The sequence below is a fragment of the Entelurus aequoreus genome, linkage group LG01 (assembly GCF_033978785.1).
Source record: "Entelurus aequoreus isolate RoL-2023_Sb linkage group LG01, RoL_Eaeq_v1.1, whole genome shotgun sequence".
NCBI lineage: Eukaryota > Metazoa > Chordata > Actinopteri > Syngnathiformes > Syngnathidae > Entelurus > Entelurus aequoreus.
Window position 1 is genome coordinate 96,440,079 of NC_084731.1, and position 22,423 is coordinate 96,462,501.

Sequence of the window (22,423 nt, forward strand, 5' to 3'; positions counted from 1 at the left end):
GCAGTCAGAAAGCAACAATGGCATCTGCACAGCGAGGCTTAAACAGACTTTGTCTAGAAGGCGATGGCAGGTACAGTACACACACTTTTGCACTTACTGATCACATTAGGCACACATTCTAATGAGAGCCAATACAAGCGCTGCATGTGCCAATAAAAATAAATGCGTAACAATCAATTTAGTACTCTGATTGAGTTGTTATTTCAATGATACGGTGATGATATTTGTTAATTATGGTGGCTTTTCATCATTGAAGGCAATCTCAATCCAGACAGATTTTGAGTTGAGATTCTGCAAATAATGGCAATCTTGTCAAACTTCATCCTTCAAGATTGCAATGCTCTCGCCAGCGGAGCACACCAGCTTTTTTTTTTTTTTTACAAAAGAAGACTCATTTAAAAACAAAATAACAGGATTTTCAATAGTATGACATTTGACAGCAAGACGAATTGCAGTTTCACAAAAAGATTCTACAAAATGCACATTTCTGAATATATAGCTTTTTGGCTCTTTACTCATTAGATCAGGGGTGTCCAAAGTGCGGCCCGGGGGCCATTTGCGGACCGCAGGTAATTTTTAACGGCCCCGCGGCACATTCTAAAAATACGATTAAAAAAATAAAAAACATAAAAAGTGGTATAAAAGAGCAAACAGGTGAAATGTAACAAGAACATGTTGCAATTTTACTCTAATAACACAAAGCTGCCATGCAGGCTGTTTCTTTCTTTAAAAAATAATAATGAATCAAAATCAATGTCGTTATGAATTATTGACCTATTCAAAGCTCCAATTACGTCACATTAAATATTCCACTTTGGAATATTTTTTGGGGAAAATATTTTGTGTCTGCCATATAAAAAACAAAGCTGTTTTGTTTAAAGGGCCTAAAACGAACAAACAAAAAACACAAACAACAACAAAAGTTATAATTGACGGATAGATCTGAAGTTGATCTTGAGACTATTGTGTTAAAAGTTTTTAAAAAAAAGTATGATTTATTTTTTAATACTTTACTGAGCAGGACCCTTTTGGATCCCCAATAATTTTAGTGGGACTTTTTTTTTTAAGTGTCTATTTAAGTTGCTCAAAAATAATAATGAATTAATGTTGTTATGAGTTATGCTATGAACTCCAATTATTATATAATCTCAAATATTCTACTTTCTTTCTTTCTTTCTTTTAGTTTATTTAGAACATGAACACATTTACATCATAATACATCACACAATTTCATATCATTTCATTTACATCATGCCCGAAAAGGAGTAGGAAGAAGCAAAGCTTATTTAATCCTACCCCTTTCCCACTTGAAAGCGTTTACAATTATATAAAATAATTTACTGACCTTTTTATATAATAAAATAACATCTATGAATTAGTATATACAACAGTTTGTAATATGTAATTAATTAATTCAGTCATTATTAACATACTGAGATGAAGAATATTTTCAATAAGGTTGGAAGTTTTTCTCATAATTCTTCTTCTTTGTACTTTGTAAGCACTATTAATTTAAACAACCTCTTAAACTGGATCATGTCAGTACAATTTTTAACTTCTTTACTTAATCCATTCCATAATTTAATTCCACATACTGTTATGCTAAAAGTTTTAAGTGTTGTACGTGCATACAAATGTTTTAAATAATTTTTTCCTCTAAGGTTATATTTCTCCTCTTTAGTTGAGAAGAAATGTTGTACATTCTTTGGTAGCAGGTGATAGATTGCTTTGTACATCATTTTAGCTGTTTGCAATTTTACCAAATCACCAAACTTTAATATTTTTGACTTAATAAACAAAGGGTTTGTATGTTCTCTATATTCAACATTATGTATTATGACTTTAAAATGTTATTGGGGGAAAATATTGCATATTTTGTGTTTTTTTCCATAAAAAAAATGGGTTTTCTTTGACAAAAAGAGCATACAACTTAAATCTTGAAAAACACTTTATATTGACAGATAGACCTAATGTTGATCTGGAGATTTAGACCTTGAATAATAATAATAATACTAAATAATGACACATTTGTAATTTTTTTTTTTACCTAAACACTTTGGGGTCCCCAGGATCAAGCCTGAGTGGAGGCCTAAATGTATATTTTTTTATACATATATTGTATTGTTTTTAAAATAAAAAATATCAAAATGGCCCCTGCTTGCTTTAATATTTCAGTGTGCGGCCCTCAGTGGAAAAAGTTTGGACACCCCTGCATTAGATGGTGCAGGTGTGACAAAGGGTGTGTCTGTTGACTAATAGTTTTTTTTACAATTTAATTGACCATTGCTTTCTCATGCTTGTCCTGATTTTTGCTTCTCAGCGCTCCCTCATCAGTTACAAATCCAAGATGGTGATGCGCACAATCCCAGAGATACTTAATGACGCATCTAACCACGTCTCGATTGCAGTGGCCCGGCAATTAAAAGACGGCTCACCGCCGCCTTCCTCGTCCTCCGACTCTGAGGCAGACGTAGATGAGCTGCCCTTCATTCCAATGCCGATATCTATGTTTTTCTCCGGTTCCAGAGTCTCCCTGAATGAGATCCCTGCAGATGAACACATTGCTGTCGAGAAAACTAAGGACGACCTGGACACAATTAGCCCAGACGAGATAAATCAAGAGACAAAACGAGCTCCGTTTAAAAAAGGATTAAGCACTGAGTCTGATGAATCACAAACAAAAGCCAGAAGATCAACCATGAGGAGAGGCAGCTCGGCGGACTCTGCACTACTTCTCCATATTGACCCCGAGGAGGACAATGCCATTGAAGATACAGAAACAAGCAGCAATAGCCTGAAAAAGGCGACTTCTCTGGAACTGCCACACCGCAGCCCAAGCCCTGGCATGACAAAGCTAAGCCAGGAGGATTACGCCTTGAAACTGGAGCTCATGAGACAGCGGCTACTAAGGGGTGGCAACATGGATAAAAAGATGAGTGGCCTCCGAGGGCCTTTGTTTGAAACACTTGGCATGGAAGATGAGAGGCAGACCGGGTCTCTCGATCGTAATCTGAGGAGATCCAGAACAGGGCAATCTACACTCACAAGAGCTGCATCTTCTGAGAATGCTGGAGAGGACACAACAAAGACCAGAGTTTTTCGGAAAAGTGTCTCCTTTACCCAGGGAGATTCTGAGCCCATGCCACTTCACCGCAGGTATGGAGCTCCCTTGGAGATTCCATCTGTCATCAATGTCAGCACCGAGAGTAAGAAGCTTCAGGAAGCAACGTCAATGTCGGCACTAACAGGACAAACGATGCTGGAGTCAGCGTCGCCTACTGAACACAACAATTTTGTCTACCCAACACCAGGGAAAGTGGACCAACGCAAAAAACTGAATTATGAAGAAAAAATAGCCAACAAAGACAAGCTAAATGAAGTTGAATCTGAGTTGAAATTACCTTCAGTAGTTACTCCCATAATAGTGATAGAAGAGGATGATGACGAAGAGGACACAAGAAAAAAATATCAGGACATGCAAATACATGGAGAGGAAGTGATGGAAGATAAAGAAACATCACAAACCTATAAAGAATCATTTGCAAAAAGAAGCAGTGCAGAAGCCATTGTAGTGTCATCTGAAACATCTGATCAGGTTCCTGACAAGTCAAGAGGCAGACCTGAGCCTAAAGAAAATGCTTTATCATCGAAACACTTGGCTGTGTTTGCAAAAGTAGCCGCTGGCCACTCATCTTCTGCTTCAAATTCCTCGTTATCAAATCCGGATATTTCTGGCATGCTTAGCCACCCAAAACTGAGAACAGATATCAAAGACATTGACTCAGAGGAGGTCTTTGAGTCCAGATTTAAGAAGCGGGAATCCTCTTTGACCCGTGGCCTCAGAAAGCTGACAAGAAACAAATCAGAAGGGGAATCGCCTGTGCCAAGCCGTAAGATTGGCGGTGGAGGTGAAGAGGTTTACAGGCCAGGGCCAAGGGGAGCACCTCTTGAGATGAGCTCCAAAGGGCTACAAGAGAAGTCCAAATCAGTTCAAGACCTACGTGAAGATGAGATAAAGGAACGAGGCCTGAGCCTTATCGGAAGGTTTTCATTACGAGGAAAGAGATCACCATCCGATGACAAAAAGGGAGACAAATCCACTGAAAGAAAGACTCAGGATGCACAGGAAAGTGCGGCCACTAAGAGGGTTACTTGGGCAATTGGTCGAAGTAAATCTCTGGACACCAAAGAGCAAGATAGAGAACAAAGAAAGGCTGATGAGTCTGCAATTTCTTCTGTGAGGCGCAGGTTTGAGTCCAAAGTGGCAGGAATCTCTGCTAAAATAAGAACCCAGTCTGAGGATAGGAAGGATAAACATGCCGAGGGAAGTCAGAAAGAGACGGATTTGAAGAAGATCACAGATTCTTCCGTCTTTGCAATGCGACAGAAGTTTGAGAATAAAGTGGCAGGAATTTCCACCAAAATACGAAGCCAGTCGGACGAGAGAAAAGAGAACACAGAAGGAAAGAGGACACCGTTGTTTTCTCGCCATCGCCACTCACGCTCTGAGGGTCGTGGACTGCAAGAAATCTGTGTGCCTGAAAATCAGCTTGCAAAACAGGTTGCCGTCGGCACCTCTAAAGAGTCGATTGAATCTGTTTCAAGTGTTCATTCTGAGAAAGAGAACGACCGGCGGTCTAGATGGGACAGGTGGGGTCTAAGCAGGAGCAAAAAAGACAAAACACCTTCCCAGACTGACATTCTTTTACCTGCCCCAAAAGAGGAGGAGAACTCAAACACTCCGAAGTTTGTCCGTTCTGCGTCAGATTTCCCACCGGTGTTCCATATCAAACTCAAGGACCAAATACTGCTAGAAGGAGAGCAGGTCACCCTTTGCTGCCTACCGGCAGGAAGTCCACCTCCTGACATTTCATGGATGAAAGGTATTTGAACGCTAGTAGCAATAAAGATATTGTCATTTCTCAAAAAAGTCATGTTTTTAATGCAGGTTTGAATTAATTGTTGCATTTCCGTTACAGATCGTAAAGCTGTGCTGGCGGATGACCGCATTAGTCTGATCTCCCATCCAGACGGCAGGCAGCTTCTTACCATCCTCAAGTGTAGCCATAAAGATGCCGGGGTGTACGAGTGTTTAGCTACTAATCCCATTGCTGCCATCACCACGTCCTGTACACTGTCAATAGCTTGTGAGTGACGTGACAACCAAGCATTTATCAAAACATGGTATTTCCTCCTAAATTACCTATCTCTTTTATCACACCATTCAATTATGCATGGTATTTGCTGAATTGGGTTGTAGTGGTAGAAAAAATTTAATAAATACGAATATAATACTTTGATGCAGACTGTAAAGCTGTGATTGGATGTTTTAGTACATCATTTCAGACATGTACAACTCCTTCAGAGAGCCAGTATCACAAACGCCGTCTTTCAAAATGTGCAATATAAGTAAGCGTCTGTTGTAACACATCAGATAGTTGCACCTCCAATAGCACTCTCCGTCTCTCTTAAAGGCCTACTGAAACCCACTACTACCGACCACGCAGTCTGATAGTTTATATATCAATGATGAAATCTTAACATTGCAACACATGCCAATACGGCCGGGTTAACTTATAAAGTGACATTTTAAATGTCCCGCTAAACTTCCGGTTGAAAACGCCTTTGGATGATGACGTATGCGCGTGACGTAGCCAGTGAAACTGGAGTATCGGTAGCCCATTGAAGCCAATACAAAATAGCTCTGTTTTCATTTCATAATTCCACAGTATTCTGGACATCTGTGTTGGTGAATCTTTTGCAATTTGTTTAATGAACAATGGAGACTGCAAAGAAGAAAGTTGTAGGTGGGATCGGTGTATTAGTGGCTGGCTGTAGCAACACAACAAGGAGGACTTACTTGGATAGCAGACGCGCTAGCCGACGCTAGCCGCCAACCGCATCTGTGATCGGGTGAAGTCCTTCGTCGCGCCGTCGATCCCTGGAACGCAGGTGAGCACGGGTGTTGATGAGCAGATGAGGGCTGGCTGGTGTAGGTGGAGCGCTAATGTTTTTATCATAGCTCTGTGAGGTCCGGTTGCTAAGTTGCTAAGTTAGCTTCAGCGTCGTTAGCAACAGCATTGTTAAGCTTTGCCAGGCTGAGAATTATTAACCGTGTAGTTACATGTACATGGTTTAATAGTATTGTTGATCTTCTGTCTATCCTTCCAGTCAGGGATTTATTTATTTTGTTTCTATCTGCATTTGAGCCAGATGCTATCACGTTAGCTCAGTAGCTAAAGAGCTTCGCCGATGTATTGTCGTGGAGATAAAAGTCACTGTGAATGTCCATTTCGCGTTCTCGACTCTCATTTTCAAGAGGATATAGTATCCGAGGTGGTTTAAAATACAAATCCGTGATTCACAATAGAAAAAGGAGAGAGGGTGGAATCCAATGAGCCAGCTTGTACCTAAGTTACGGTCAGAGCGAAAAAAGATATGTCTTTCACTGCATTCTAGTCCGTCACTCTAACTTTCCTCATCCACGAATCTTTCATCCTCAAATTAATGGGGTAATCGTCGCTTTCTCGGTCCGAATCGCTCTAGCTGCGTTGAAAACAATAGGAAAATATGAGGAGGTGACCAACTGACTACGTCACGCTACTTCCGGTAGGGGCAAGGCTTCTTTTTATCAGAGACCAAAAGTTGCGAACTTTATCGTCGTTGTTCTATACTAAATCCTTTCAGCAAAAATATGGCAATATCGCGAAATGATCAAGTATGACACATAGAATGGATCTGCTATCCCCGTTAAATAAATAAAAAATCATTTCAGTAGGCCTTTAAGTCACCATTGTGCACTTGTGACGCAGGAAGCTAACAAGCTAAATAGTCAGAAGGTGCCATGGTTTCTCAGTGAGTTGACTCACCAGAAAACGCTGTCCAAGATTTTAAAGTACCATTGAGTATTGTACATTGAGATTTGCATACATATGGGAGTTTCATGTTAAAATTACATATGTTTTAGATAACGGAGGGAACACTGTACAAACAAATGCAATCTATGTTTTTCATAATACAGAATGTCACCTCATTGGGTCCTCTTCTCTCTTCCCCTTTTTTTTTTTTAAAATGCTGAAGATATTCCTAAGCGACCGGGGACCCCTGAGGTCCCTCAGACGTACAACAACACTGCCCTGGTGCTTTGGAAGCCGGCAGACACCAAGCCTCCGTGCAGCTATACTCTGGAAAGGAAGTCAGAAGGTGACAAAATAAATAAATACATTTGAAACTGGATCGATAAAGATAAGCAACACCTTGGGATTGCATCATACCTCCTTGTCTTTGCTCCAAACAGAGCAAAGGGAAAGGTTTGAATTGAACATCAATCGTTTTATTTGATAAAATCTCACCAAGCATTTGGTTTACATCCAAGGGGGTAACGTTTTACAGAATTGATTGATTGATTGAGACTTTTATTAGTAGATTGCACAGTGAAGTACATATTCCGTACAATTGACCACTAAATGGTAACACCCCAATACGTTTTTCAACTTGTTTAAGTCGGGGTCCACTGAAAACCCATGGGTTGCATCTTGTTTCATCAGGAGATTCAACGTGGCAAACTGTAGCCACCAGAGTGGTTGACTGCTACTACAATGTGACCGACTTACCGCGAGGTGGCTTGTTTAGGTTCCGTGTGTCCTGCGTGAATAAGGCAGGACAGGGGCCACATAGCAACTGTTCAGCTCCAGTCAATTTGGACTCAACAGGTATTTTTAGCAACGTTGGACACAACATGCAAATGCACTGATTGTACTTAAAGACATACTGAAATGAAATGTTCTTATTTAAACGGGGATAGCAGGTCCATTCTATGTGTCATACTTGATCATTTCAAGATATTGCCATATTTTTGCTGAAAGGATTTAGTAGAGAACATCGACGATAAAGTTTGCAACTTTTGGTCGCTGATAAAAAAGCCTTGCCTGTACCGGAAGTAGCGTGACGTCACAGGTTGTGGAGCGCCTCACATCTGCACATTGTTTACAATCATTCCCACCAGCAGCGAGAGCGATTCGGACCGAGAACGCGACGATTACCCCATTAATTTGAGCGAGGATGAAAGATTTGTGGATGAGGAAAGTGAGAGTGAAGGATTAGAGTGCAGTGCAGGACGCCAGGATGTATCTTTTTTCGCTCTGACCGTAACTTAGGTACAAGGACTCATTGGATTCCACACTTTCTCCTTTTTCTATTGTGGATCACGGATTTGTATTTTAAACCACCTCGGATACTATATCCTCTTGAAAATGAGAGTCGAGAACGCGAAATGGACATTCACGGTGACTTTTATCTCCACGACAATACATCGGCGAAACACTTTAGCTACGGAGCTAACGTGATAGCATCGTGCTTAACTGCGGATAGAAACAGAAGAAATAAGCCCCTGAGTGGAAAGATAGACAGAAGATCAACAATACTACTATTACTTCTACTATCAGGAGACACCGAACCAAACCCTGGACCTGTAACCACACGGTTAATGTTGTCCCGCCTGGCGAAGCCTAGCAATGCTGTTGCTAACGACGCCATTGAAGCTAACTTAGCTACGGGACCTCGACAGAGCTATGCTAAAAACATTAGCTCTCCACCTACGCCAGCCCTCATCTGCTCATCACCACCCGTGCTCACCTGCGTTCCAGCGATTGACGGCGCGACGGAGGACTTCACCACGATCATCGGTGCGGTCGGCGGCCCGGAGACGGAGGAAGTCAACCCAGACACCGGTGAGGACAGCGGCACGGCGGCGGACTGCTAATACACCGATCCCACCTACAGCTTTCTTCTTTGCTGTCTCCATTGTTCATTAAACAAATTGCAAAAGATTCACCAACACAGATGTCCAGAATACTGTGGAATTTTGCGATGAAAACAGACGACTTAAGCTGGCCACCGTGCTGTTCCAAAATGTCTGCTACAATCCGTGACGTCACGCGCAAACGTCATCATACCGAGACGTTTTCAGCCGGATATTTCCCGGGAAATCTAAAATTGCACTTTATAAGTTAACCAGACCGTATTGGCATGTGTTGCAATGTTAAGATTTCATCATTGATATATAAACTATCAGACTGCGTGGTCGGTAGTAGTGGCTTTCAGTAGGCCTTTAAAGATATTTTTGGAAACACATTGCAGTACTGTTGTCTTTGGTTCTCAGCTCAAGACGCAATACCAGAGGTGGCTGTTGTGAAGACAGCGAACAAACGAGAGCCTCTGGTGTCCCCCTCATCCATCCCCCAACTCACACCCATGATGACTGTCACAGTTACAGCTGCTGAAGATGCAACTGCACAAGTGATGTCCCCTTCTGCAGCAGAATCGCCATCATCCTTAGGTCCTTCAAGCCATAATACACCAAAAAATACACCACATGACCCAAAAACAAGCGCTAAACATCCCTCTGCACCATTTATAGTGCCCAAACCCCAAAGTCCCGTGAACATTGTGTCTCCTATGACCCAGAGTCCCATCACACTTGTAACTCCACCTTCAACCCCCACCAAACCAGCCTCAGTGCCCATTAAAGGCACCACAGCATCTGTGGCCACATCTCCTGTCTCCTTCTCCCCTCAAGTGCTTCAAACATCCAGCCTGAGCCCCATCGGTGAAGGGGTCAGTACGCCCGGCAGAGGGACCCCATCCACGGCTCTGCGGCAAGGGGTTCCACAAAAACCGTACACCTTCCTGGATGAGAAATCCAGGTGATGGACAATGTTATCATTAAACCTCTCATCCGACATTGGAAAGTGATACATCTAAACCAAACTATTTCCAGGGGTCGTTTTGGAGTCATCCGCGAATGCCGTGAGAATGCCACGGGCAGAATGTACATGGCCAAGATCATCCCCTATAGCCATGAGAACAAACAGGAGGTGTTGAAGGAGTATGAGATTCTGAAATCCCTGCACAATGAAAGAGTCATGGCATTGCACGAGGCCTACGTCACGCCACGCTACGTTGTGCTGGTGGCAGAGTACTACACAGGCAAAGAGCTTCTGCACAGCCTAATAGACAGGTTCTAAACAGTCATTCAAGCAGGATATAATACACACGAAAGCACCATCCTTGTTGAAATCTTTTTTCTCAATAATAGGTTTCGCTACTCTGAGGATGACGTGGTGGAGTACTTGGTGCAGATCCTTCAGGGAGTCGAGTACCTCCACAACCGCAGGGTCCTCCACTTGGACTTGAAACCCGACAACATTATGGTGACAAACAATAACACCATCAAGATTGTAGACTTTGGGAGCGCTCAGAGCTTTAACCCGCTCAGTCTTAAGCAGCAGGACTCGGTAACAGGAACTCTGGAATACATGGGTAAGCCCAATCACTCATGTATATTTGTGCTTATGTCAATATAAATGTATTATTAAATGTGCTTAAAGCTCCTGAAATGGTGAAAGGTGAAGTGGTGGGGCCCCCAGCAGATATTTGGACAGTCGGAATTGTTATCTACATTATGTGAGTTTCTTATCGAAATGTCGAAATACACCATCTGATCCTTTTAAAGGCCTACTGAAATGATTTTTTTTTATTTAAACGGGGATAGCAGATCCATTCTATGTGTCATACTTGATCATTTCGCGATATTGCCATATTTTTGCTGAAAGGATTTAGTAGAGAACATTGACGATAAAGTTCGCAACTTTTGGTCGCTGATAAAAAAAAGCCTTGCCTGTACCGGAAGTAGCGTGACGTCACAGGTTGAAGGGCTCCTCACATTTCCCCATTGTTTACACCAGCAGCGAGAGCGATTCGGACCGAGAAAGCGACGATTACCCCATTAATTTGAGCGAGGATGAAAGATTTGTGGATGAGGAACGTGAGAGTGACGGACTAGAGTGCAGTGCAAGACGTATCTTTTTTCGCTCTGACCGTAACTTAGGTACTATATCCTCTTGAAAATGAGAGTCGAGAACGCGAAATGGACATTCACAGTGACTTTTATCCCCACGACAATACATCGATGAAGCACTTTAGCTACGGAGCTAACGTGATAGCATCGTGCTTAAATGCAGATAGAAACAAAATAAATAACTGTTACCACACGGTTAATGCTGTGCCGCCTGTCGAAGCCTAGCAATGCTGTTGCTAACGACGCCATTGAAGCTAACTTAGCTACGGGACCTCGTCAGAGCAATGATAAAAACATTAGCGCTCCACCTACGCCAGCCCTCATCTGCTCATCAACACCCGTGCTCACCTGCGTTCCAGCGATCGACGGCGCGACGAAGGACTTCACCCGATCATCGATGCGGTCGGCGGCTAGCGTCGTATAACGCGTCTGCTATCCAACTCAAAGTCCTCCTGGTTGTGTTGCTGCAGCCGGCCGCTAATACACCGATCCCACCTACAGCTTTCTTCTTTGCAGTCTCCATTGTTCATTAAACAAATTGCAAAAGATTCACCAACACAGATGTCCAGAATACTGTGGAATTTTGCGATGAAAACAGAGCTTTTTGTATTGGGATACAATGTGTCCCAATACTTCCATTTCAACCATTGACGTCACGCGCAAACGTCATCATACATAGACGTTTTCAAGCGGAAGTTTCCCGGGAAATTTGAAATTGCACTTTATAAGTTAACCCGGCCGTATTGGCATGTGTTGCAATGTTAAGATTTTATCATTGATATATAAACTATCAGACTGCGTGGTCGGTAGTAGTGGCTTTCAGTAGGCCTTTAAGGGACACCGTCATCACCTAACTCTATTTTTGTCACGAACAAAAAAGGCTTAGTGGCCGACTGCCTTTTCAAGACAAAGACCTGCAGAGGGTTAAATCCAAGATCCTGACGGCGAAGTTTGACCCAACAAGACTGTACCCCAACGTGTCCCAAAGTGCTTCTGCTTTTGTCAAGAAGATGTTGAGCAGTTACGCTTGGTGAGAATATCTAATAACATTATGAACATATTGTGTATACATTCAAGGATCAAGACACACCAGTTAATTTTAGGGATGCAAAAATGTAATCACTTGTTCCTAATTCCATTTCCGACATTTCCTAAAGTTTAATCAAAATGTGCCCACAACTGTTAGTGCCTCTTATCCAGGGGTGTCAAACTGAAATACAGAGTGGGCCAAAATTTAAAACTGAACAAAGCCGCGGGCCAAGGTTGAACAAATTAACCTTTTTGATAGGGACCCAAACAAGTTTTGCATTAAATATTGAACAAGCAAGGCTTATATAACTTTATAGGGACATGCAAAATCGAGTTTCAAATAATAATAATACAAATTAAAAAATATCAATGGCATATCAAATACAATTTAAATAAAAATTGAATGCACTGCTTTTAACGTCCTCTACGAGCTGACGTCATGTCCGCTTTTCATCCCCTCTAACAACGTGCCCGCCCAGTCACAAGATATGTGCGGCTCCTGTATGCACACTGAAGTGAATGCAACGCATACTTCATCAACAGCGATACAGTTTACACTGAGAGTGGCCGTATAAACAACTTTAACATTGTTAGAAATATACGCCACACTGTGAATCCACACCAAACAAGAATGGCAAACACATTTCGGGAAAACATCCGCAAAGTAACACAACAGAAAAAATACCCAGAACCCTTTGCAGCAGTAACTCTTCCGGGACGCTACAAGGTGTGTGTGTGTGTGTTATTTAAAGTTATTTAATAAGAAGCCAAAAGTGCAAAAACAATAATGTTCGTGTTGGAGGAGTTGTGAATGAATGAAATATGAAATCCGTGCTGCAGTCGCTGCTGGGCCACAACATTAGGTACACCTGCAGACTGCAGCACGGATTTCATATTTCATTCATTCACAACTCCTCCAACACGAACATTATTGTTTTTGCACTTTTGGCTTCTTGTTAAATAACTTTTTCAAATAGATTCAATCGTGCACGTTGAAACTTTAAGTGTGAGCTTTAGTTGATATAACACTCCCGTCAGGGGGTGCATTCTACGCCGGGAGTGCATTATCCGGCACAACACCTGGACGCTACAATATACACCCCCGCTACCTCCAAGCCAGGCCGAAAATCTAATCAATTGTTCCTAATCTCATTTTGGACATTTCCTGAAAGTTTCAAGAAAATCTACCAATAACCTTTTGAGTTAGTTTGCTAACGAACTAACTAACGGACAAACAAACCGCCAGATCGTACTTTTAACCTTTTAGACGTCAAACTTGTTTTTATTGAGGGCCACATGACAGTTATGGCCGCTTGTAACTGTGAATAATAAGTATAAATTTCCGACTTGACGTTATTACACAATTATTTATTAGTTATATAGTTTTTTATGTCCACTGTGTAAAAAACACAAATATATATATTTTACAGTTAAAAAAACTGACAGCTCAGTTGCCAAAATGTTACTGTATAGTATCAATGTTTTAATGTAAAATGTTGTATTACTGTAAATACAAAAAACAGTACCGCACTTAGTTTTTTGTTTTATTCATCACAGTAAAAGTCTGGGAATGGGTTTTTTCATTTTTACAGTCTTTCGTATGAGACAGCTAGGCAATGTCAGCCAGCTTACTGTGTCAGGGCTCAGATTATCGAGGTCCAGGTCATTGGGTGGGGGAAAGGTGGGGCACTCGTGGATGATGTGGTGGGCGGTCTGTTCCTCGGCGATGCATGGGCAGGCTGCTGATGGGCAGGCTGCTGATGGGCAGGCTGCTGATGGGCGTTGAATCAGCCAACACCCGTCCGTGTCCGGTTTAGTGTTGACCAGTTCTTGCGAGGAAGGTCAGCGCCCGGTGGTAGGCTTGCATTTGGGTTGACAGAGTTGAGGAGGTCGGGGGGGGTCTCCTGCCAGCTGGTTCTCCATGCTTCAAGTGTGTTGAATTTGGGTCCACCAAGAGTTACTGGGTGGCGGGAGAACGGGGGCCGGAAGGGTAGGCGTTGGCGACCATGGTCTTGGGAGTCTTGGGAGAGCTACAAGTTTGTGCAGGAGATGGGTTGGATCCTGCGAGGCCTTACTCACAAGTCTGTGTAAGGCGGCTGGTGCGATGCCAGATAGTACCGGGAGAAACTCCGTTGGGGTGGGTTTCAGGCAGCCGGTGACAATCCTCATGGTCTCATTGAGGGTGACATCGAGTTTCTTGGCATGTGCGCGGCGACACCATGCAGGGGAGGCATATTCTGCCGCGCTGTACACCAGGGCAAGGACGCCGGTTCTTAAGGTGTAGGCGCTTGCTCCCCAAGACCAGCCTGCTAGTCGGCATAGGAGGTTATTCTTGGAGGATACTTTGTTTTTCACTCAGTACAGATTGGTGTCTTATCGCAGTTTTGTGAATTACAAACTCGAACTCGTTTTGTGCTGACTTTGAAGCTAGCTTATCTCTTTCTGTAGTTAGTTTCTACGGCTAATACCATAGCACACCGATGTGTTAGTACGCTAGAAAAATAGTTTCCTCTGTGTTTGCTCTTACGATAACAATGTTGCTACTGTTTGGTTTAATTTTACAGTTACGGAACATAAATGAAGTATTGTTGACTGTTTTTGAATGCATTTACAATGCATTAGCTGCCCTGCTAGCTACCAAAACCGAGCCGATTTTAGAAAGCGGAAAAAAAATAAATTGTATTTTTGTCTCTCATATAATGATTGTCATCCTCGTCCAGACAGAATGATGACACGGCAGTGCGGCTGGATCAAAAGAGACGTCGGAGACGCTTTACTGTACCAAAAGTTGCTTTATTACAAGCGAGCGTCATTATACAGGACTGCAGTTCCTGGAGGAGGTCGGGTCAAAAATGAAGGACTCCTAACTTGGAGGAGCCAAACCCTCAGTTTTATATTCCTCTTTCCTGTCTCTGGGTGTGTGCTAGGTCAGGACAACACACCCAGACCATAAGAGTAGATGTTCGTGTGTAAGTGTCTGGAAAGACAGCAGATCCAGGTCGTATCTTAGATGCTGTCGTTAAGCTAAACGTGTAGTCTCTTCTCACGGATAGGGCCATCACCCTAGAATACCAAGGTCCGATTTTATTTCCTTTTCTTCCGCGAGAACTAATCCAATACACACACAAATGTCAATACTAAAAGGCCCTATGTTATTATGAGCCCAACCTGAAATACCGAGCATTTAAACTGGTAGTTTTCTTTCTCCCAGATTAATATAAACATTCACCATGTGCAAAACATAATATGAGTTAATTAATTCACTTCACCCTTTAAGTTTGACACCTGTGTTTTAGAGCCTCCATATTTCCTATTCATCCCCTGCAATGTAAACCCCAAAAAGAGTAAAATACAATGTTCAAAACACACACATTGTAAAAGGAAGATTCACAGAACTGGATGAACCTTCTTCTTTTTTTATACAACGCATGAGGAAACACTGCCCCCTGTTGGCAAAGAAGATGTAAAGTCAAACAGCGGAAACCCAAAGTTTGGTTAAGCCTTTTATCGTTGATCGTACCTATGACAATAATTCTAAACTTTTTTTTTTGGTTAAATACCACCTGTGAAATATTATATTTCTAGACAAGTACCCCCTAACCAGAATAAATATTTGTTGTTTAAATTAAAATAAGTAAAATACAGCACTGTTGTGTCATTATCTGATTTACTGTATTTATTACGGTATAATCTCGTCTGTAATATTTGGAAATCCATATAAAAATACGGTAACACTTTAGTATGGAGAACATATTCACCATTAATTAGTTGCTTGTTAAAGTAACAAAGACTTAATTTAGAGTTATTTGGACACTAGGGCAGGGGTCGGCAACCCAAAATGTTGAAAGAGCCATATTGGACCAAAAATACAAAAACAAATCTGTCTGGAGCCGCAACAAATTAGAAGCCATATTACATACAGATAGTGTGTCATGAGATATACATTGAATTGAGATGACTTAAAGGAAACTAAATGAGCTCAAATATAGCTACAAATGAGGCATAATGATGCAATGGGTGAGGGCGGACCTACGTCACTTCCGCCTACCAATCCCCTAGCAACCGGGAATTCGTTGAAAACAAACCAGCTCACAGCGAACACAGCATTGACAGAAAAAGCATTTAACGAGCGTTGTGGCTTGGAAGTCGGCGTTAAATCCTTCATTTACGCATTTTTACTTATTCGCATGTCGTGTGAAAAAACGAAAATGTATTATTTGCGTCAGACTCGTCTCAGTGAACTTTAAAGCTTCTCAGGCTTAGCTTAGCTTGCTAGTTAGCTTAGCCTGCGCGCTACTAAGAAAGAGACGCGGAAGTTATCAAGATCAAGTGTTAGTGTATAAAATATTGAGAGATTTGAGCTATACATATACTCCTCCCCCCTTAACTACCACCAAATTTGGAGGTCTCAAGGTTGGCAAGTATGGCCACCCCTCAGACAATAAGTTTTTGTCCTTGCACAAATAGAAAACGTACAGCTTGAGCACAATAGCTAATAACTATAGCAACGGACTTTAAGCATACTAAAGTTGTGTGATAATATATATACATGATTATTCTAACACTGATGCGTTTTAATAGATTTTTAAATGCGCCAGAAAAAAACCCGTTTTGTACACTGTTGATGTGTTTCAATGATAAGTAGTAGGGCGTATATGTGTTCCTGTATAGCAGTGGTCCCCAACCCCCGGGCCACGGCCCGGTACCGGTCCGCGGACCGATTGGTACCGGGCCGCGCAAGAAATTAAAAAAAAAAAAAAAAAAAATTTTTTTTTTTTTTTTAAAAATTAAATCAACATAAAAAACACTATATACATTATATATCAATATTGATCAATACAGTCTGCAGGGATACAGTCCGTAAGCACACATGATTGTATTTCTTTATGAAAAAAAAAATAATAATAATAATCCACCCCCCCTCCCCCCGGTCCGTGGGACAAATTTTCAAGCGTTGACCGGCCCCCAGCTACAAAAAGGTTGGGGACCACTGCTGTATAGTATTTCTCCAGCAATGGTCATGTGGTGACATCAATTATGGTATTTTGAGAGGTAATCATTGAAGTCGGACATGACTGAAGGCCTAAGTGGGAAACGCACGGCCCCGCCACTGATCGATAGGCATCTGTGTTTTCAGGGCCCGCCCGACCACACGCGACTGCATCACCCACGCGTGGCTGCAGGATACTTACCTGATGAAGCTGAGAAGGCAGACTCTCACCTTCGCCACCGCCGGACTCAAGGAGTTCCTGGTGGAGCAGCAGTGTCGCCGCGCCGAGAGCTCCACCAAACACAAGGTGCAGCTGCGCACCTACCAAAACGCGCCCCGGTCCGTGCCGCCAGGTCCCGGCCCAAAGTGAAATAACCGAGAACGGACCGACTCCCGTCGCCTGGAATGACGCATTGTTGACCGCTCTTAAGGCTGCCAAGTCAGCCGCAGAAGACGAGATACTTTCAGACGCCAACACATTGTGTGCAAATTCTTAACACTGAAATTGTTCATCATCAGCCTTCTTTTTACGTCACGCACCACCTGTGAATGTACCATACTTTGAGCTGCTAACTTATATTTGCATTTGCGTTACACATTGGTTTAAAAAAAAAAAAAAAAAAAAAATCGCAATTACTTTTCCTTTAAATGTTTACTTTTTTCATGTTAATTTATTTGCATGCATGCACGAGCATCTTTCAATCACTTTTTGGACTCAATAAGGGAAAACAAAAAAGAAGAGGAGAATCCTTGTGGTTGTTATTTAAGGTAGGGTGCAATTAACGTGTCTGTGTTTAAACGTGGATTACAAGCAGTGAGCGGTGGAGATTAGAACAGTTTGTGGGGGGGCGTGGCCTGCGGACCTGCAGCAAAGCGGGGTGTGCCAGGACCGGTTTCGAGATTATCGACCGGTGCGTAGTCTTCCACAATTTCAAATTGTGGAAGACTTGCTCTTCCGGGTTCTTAAGACCACCAACTACGGACATGACCGCCTCGTTCATCTTTCTGAACAATGATTTATTTTGCAATTTGTGTTCGTTTTCAGTTATTTCTGTCCGTCTCGCCCTCACTCTCGTTCGTGCTCGGGTTTTCTCTCCACCGTCAACAACCCCTCTCCTTCCCGGCTGCCGCTCTTTAACAGAGCGACCGGTGATTAGATAAGCCAGCCCAGGTGTGCCATCTACGCACCTCTCGCTAATCTCGAAACCGGTCCTGGCGCACCCCGCTTCGCTGCAGGTCCGCAGGCCACGCCACCCCACACAGTCACACCACAATGGTGAACTCCTGTGGTTCCTCAGTGTTACTCGTACTTTGGTGAAGTTATGGTTGCCCAGTCAGTGCCTGGATTGGAGTCCAATCCAAAGTGTTTTAATGTGTTCCGGTGGTAAATCACATGTTTTTTTTTAACAAACCTTAGCCCCACTGTTGCAACTTTACAACGACATACTCTTGTCGACATGTGACAGTATTGATGGCATTTAATAGTCCTGTTACTCTAACAGCACTCCATTTTTCTTTGAATTTGGATGCTTAAGAATTTGTAAATGTGCCACTTTGCGGTGTTTATACGTGGGAAATGTTTTTTTTTTTTTTTCCAGAGACAGTATGTAATAAAATGTTGATAGAAAGTCTTGTCGTTCAACATTCTTCGTGCGTTTTTAATCCAAGCCAATCCACTTTATTTATATAGCACATTTAAACAACAAAAATGTTTCCACAACAATATTAAAAACAATATTCATACTGAATAAAAACAAAAAATAAATAAATATAAAAACAATATAAAAATAAATATGATTAAAAAACGGTTTTAAAGGGTAAAACCAATTAAAACAGTATCGTATTTTTCGGACTATAAGTCGCTCCGGAGTATAAGTCGCACCGGTCAAAAATGCATAATAAAGAAGGAAAAAAACACATATAAGTCGCATTTTTGGGGGGAAATTTATTTGATGAAACCCAACACCAAGAATAGACATATGAAAGGCAATTCAAAAAAATAAATAAAGAATAGTGAACAACAGGCTGAATAAGTGTACGTTATATGAGGCATAAATAACCAACTGAGAACGTGCCTGGTATGTTAACGTAACATATTAGGTGGCAAGATGGCTACATGACTCTTGTCTTACATTAAACATTAAGAAAACTGCAACAATGTATTTTGTAAACAAATATAAAATGTCATCCTTTCCAAATATAACGGTTAATAAGGAAATAATACAAAATGTTAGTGAATATCGTTACCTGGGTGTCATTTTAGAGCTTTAAAAAACATATCAAACAGATGTGCCAGAGTCTTAAATACAACATAAAAACGTTCAAATGTATCAGGAATTCATTAACACTGGAGGCAGCTCAAACTTATTTTAATGCAATGATTATGTCTCGTTTTTATTATTGTATAACATGTTGGTCGCAGGCAAGCAAAATGACACTGAGGCCATTGGAAACTTTGCACAAACAATCCCTCAAAATCCTTGACCGAAAACCACAACACCACCATCATTGTTTAGTTCTCCAAAAATATACATTGTTAAATTTAGCTAACGTTCAAAGATTAGCATCAATACGAATGGCCCATCGAATCTTAAAGGCCTACTGAAATGATTTTTTTTTTTTTTTAAACGGGAATAGCAGATCCATTCTATGTGTCATACTTGATCATTTCGCGATATTGCCATATTTTTGCTGAAAGGATTTAGTAGAGAACATCGACGATAAAGTTCGCAACTTTTGCTCGCTGATAAAAAAAAGCCTTGCCTGTAGCGGAAGTAGCGTGACGTCACAGGAGCTAGTATTCCTCACAATTCCCCGTTGTTTACAATGGAGCGAGAGAGATTCGGACCGAGAAAGTGATGATTACCCCATTAATTTGAGCGAGGATGAAAGATTTGTAGATGAGGAACGTTACAGTGAATGACTTGAGAGGCAGTGATGGACGTATCTTTTTTCGCTCTGACCGTAACTTAGGTACAAGCTGGCTCATTGGATTCCACACTCTCCTTTTTCCATTGTGGATCACGGATTTGTATTTTAAACCACCTGGGATACTATATCCTCTTGAAAATGAGAGTCGAGAACGCGAAATGGACATTCAGTGCCTTTTATCTCCACGACAATACATCGGCGAAATGCTTTAGCTACGAGCTAACGTGATAGCATCGTGCTTTAACTGCATATAGAAACAAAAAAATAAACCCCTGACTGGAAGGATAGATAGAAAATCAACAATACTATTAAACCGTGGACATGTAAATACACGTTTAATGCTTTCCAGGCTGGCGAAGGTTAACAATGCTGTGCTAACGACGCCATTGAAGCTAACTTAGCAACTTAGCAACGGGACCTCACAGAGCTATGCTAAAAACATTAGCTCTCCAACTACGCCAGCCAGCCCTCATTTGCTCATCAACACCAGTGCTCACCTGCGTTCCAGCGATCGGCAGAAGGACGAAGGACTTCACCCGATGCGTTTGGCGGCCCGGAGACGTAGGAAGTCAAGGTGAGGTCGGCGGCTAGCGCGGCTAGCGCTCCAACAAAGTCCTCCTGGTTGTGTTGCTGTAGTCCGCTGCTAATACACCGATCCCACCTACAACTGTCTTCTTTGCAGCCTTCATTGTTCATTAAACAAATTGCAAAAGATGTCCAGAATACTGTGGAATTATGAAATGAAAACAGAGCTTTTTGTATAGGATTCTACGGGGTACCATAACTTCCGTTACTCTGACTTCGTCACGCGCATACGTCATCATACCGCGACGTTTCAGCCGGATATTTCCCGGGAAGTTTTAAATGTCACTTTATAAGTTAACCCGGCCGTATTGGCATGTGTTGCAATGTTAAGATTTCATCATTGATATATAAACTATCAGACTGCGTGGTCGCTAGTAGTGGCTTTCAGTAGGCCTTTAAGTAAGTGTCTAGATAACTCCTGGAATTTACTGGCTTAAAACTGCCAAAGGTATAGATGTGTATGACCAAGTTAAAGGAAAGGACAGGCTGTCTTCTTCTAATGGATTTATTACAATCTTTGCAGGCTGGGTAACATTTGCTGTGGTCTGGAACGACATGGCACACAATCACAAATGCAGCCAATATCACATACAGGTAATGTGTCATGAGACACGCAAATATCAATTAAATACACACAGGACATAAGTAAAGGAAATTAAATGAACTCAAATTATACCTACAAACGAGGCACAGTGATGCAATATGTAGCCTTAAAAGCATGTTAGCACGGATTATTAGCACTCCACGCAAGTCAATAACATCATCAAAGCTCACCTTTGTGCATTCACGCACAGCATAAAACGTTTGGTGGGCAAAATGAGACAAAGAAGGAGTGGCATAAAACACGTCTTTCTGTGGCAGCGTCGGAGAAAGTCGTACATGTAAACCAACTCCAAAAACCTCCCTCCCCTATTTACACTCATTCACACAAAAGGGTTGTTTCTTTCTGTTATTAATATTCTGCTTCCTACATTATATATCAATATATATCAATACAGTCTGCAAGGGATACAGTCAGTGCGTGCTTCTTGTCCACTAACCTTTAACAGTTAATTTTACTCATTTTCATTGATTACTAGTGTGAAAGTCGATCCCTGCCCGTTCCACGGATACCACGTCACAGAGCCTGGCGTGTCGTTTTACCAGAGCTTTTATTTCACTCATGCAGCTTTTTCATACACTTCTTGCATGTCACTTTTCTCCAGTCTCATCTCGCTTCCCGCCGCCGGTCGCTCACTGTTACAGACAACAGATGATTAGACTAACACGTACCACCTGTGCCATCCAATCACCTGCCAGCGGTGTTTCATGCCCCGCCCCCAGCTGATGGTGCCCCGCCCTCGACACCATTGCCGGAGGCGTTGACCTTTGCTCCTGCAGACGCGCTGACTCACTTCCCTCCACAACTAGTTTCTGTGTAACTGTTTTTATATTGTTTTACTTCCTTTTTTATTCAAGACATTTTTTTAAATTTATTTATCTTATTTTATTTTATTATTATTTTTTAAAAGTACCTTATCTTCACCATACCTGGTTGTCCAAATTAGGCATAATAATGTGTTAATTCCACGACTGTATATATCAGTTGATATCGGTATCGGTTGATATTGGTATCGGTAATTAAAGAGTTGGACAATATCGGAATATCGGATATGGGCAAAAAGCCATTATCGGACATCCCTAATTGTGATGTATCATGTTGTGTTCATGCATATTGGAAATAAACTCAAACTCAACTCAATTTTGCCATGTTTTTACTAGAGATGCAGATAAATGCTTTAAAATGTAATATCGGAAATGATCGGTATCGGTTTTTTTAATTATCTGTATCGTTTTTGTTTTGTTTTTGTTTTTAATTTAATCAACATAAAAAACACAACATACACTTACAATTAGTGCACCAACCCAAAAAACCTCCCTCCCCCATTTACACTCATTCACACAAAAGGGTTGTTTCTTTCTGTTATTAATATTCTGGTTCCTACATTATATATCAATATATATCAATACAGTCTGCAAGGGATACAGTC

At 41.7% G+C, this 22,423-nt stretch overlaps 1 protein-coding gene across 10 annotated transcripts in view; it reads left to right on the top strand.

The window, feature by feature from the left end:
* LOC133659912 (striated muscle preferentially expressed protein kinase-like) overlaps positions 1-18,544 on the top strand; it is a 92,050-nt gene extending 73,506 nt beyond the window's left edge. For 4 of the 10 annotated variants that reach the window (XM_062062767.1, XM_062062791.1, XM_062062774.1 and 1 more), the window contains 11 exons: positions 5-70; positions 2,321-4,883; positions 4,980-5,147; positions 7,081-7,203; positions 7,548-7,712; positions 9,161-9,704; positions 9,779-10,018; positions 10,097-10,320; positions 10,389-10,464; positions 11,739-11,888; positions 17,025-18,541. In XM_062062767.1, coding sequence (XP_061918751.1) covers positions 5-70; positions 2,321-4,883; positions 4,980-5,147; positions 7,081-7,203; positions 7,548-7,712; positions 9,161-9,704; positions 9,779-10,018; positions 10,097-10,320; positions 10,389-10,464; positions 11,739-11,888; positions 17,025-17,247 — 4,542 coding nt within the window. In that variant the 3' untranslated portion in view covers positions 17,248-18,541. Of the gene's footprint in view, positions 1-4; positions 71-2,320; positions 4,884-4,979; positions 5,185-7,080; positions 7,204-7,547; positions 7,713-9,160; positions 9,705-9,778; positions 10,019-10,096; positions 10,321-10,388; positions 10,465-11,738; positions 11,889-17,024 lie in introns of those variants that run through there. The other 6 variants (XM_062062802.1, XM_062062808.1, XM_062062817.1 and 3 more) reach the window with 4 other exon arrangements.
* Positions 18,545-22,423: the final 3,879 nt, after the last annotated feature.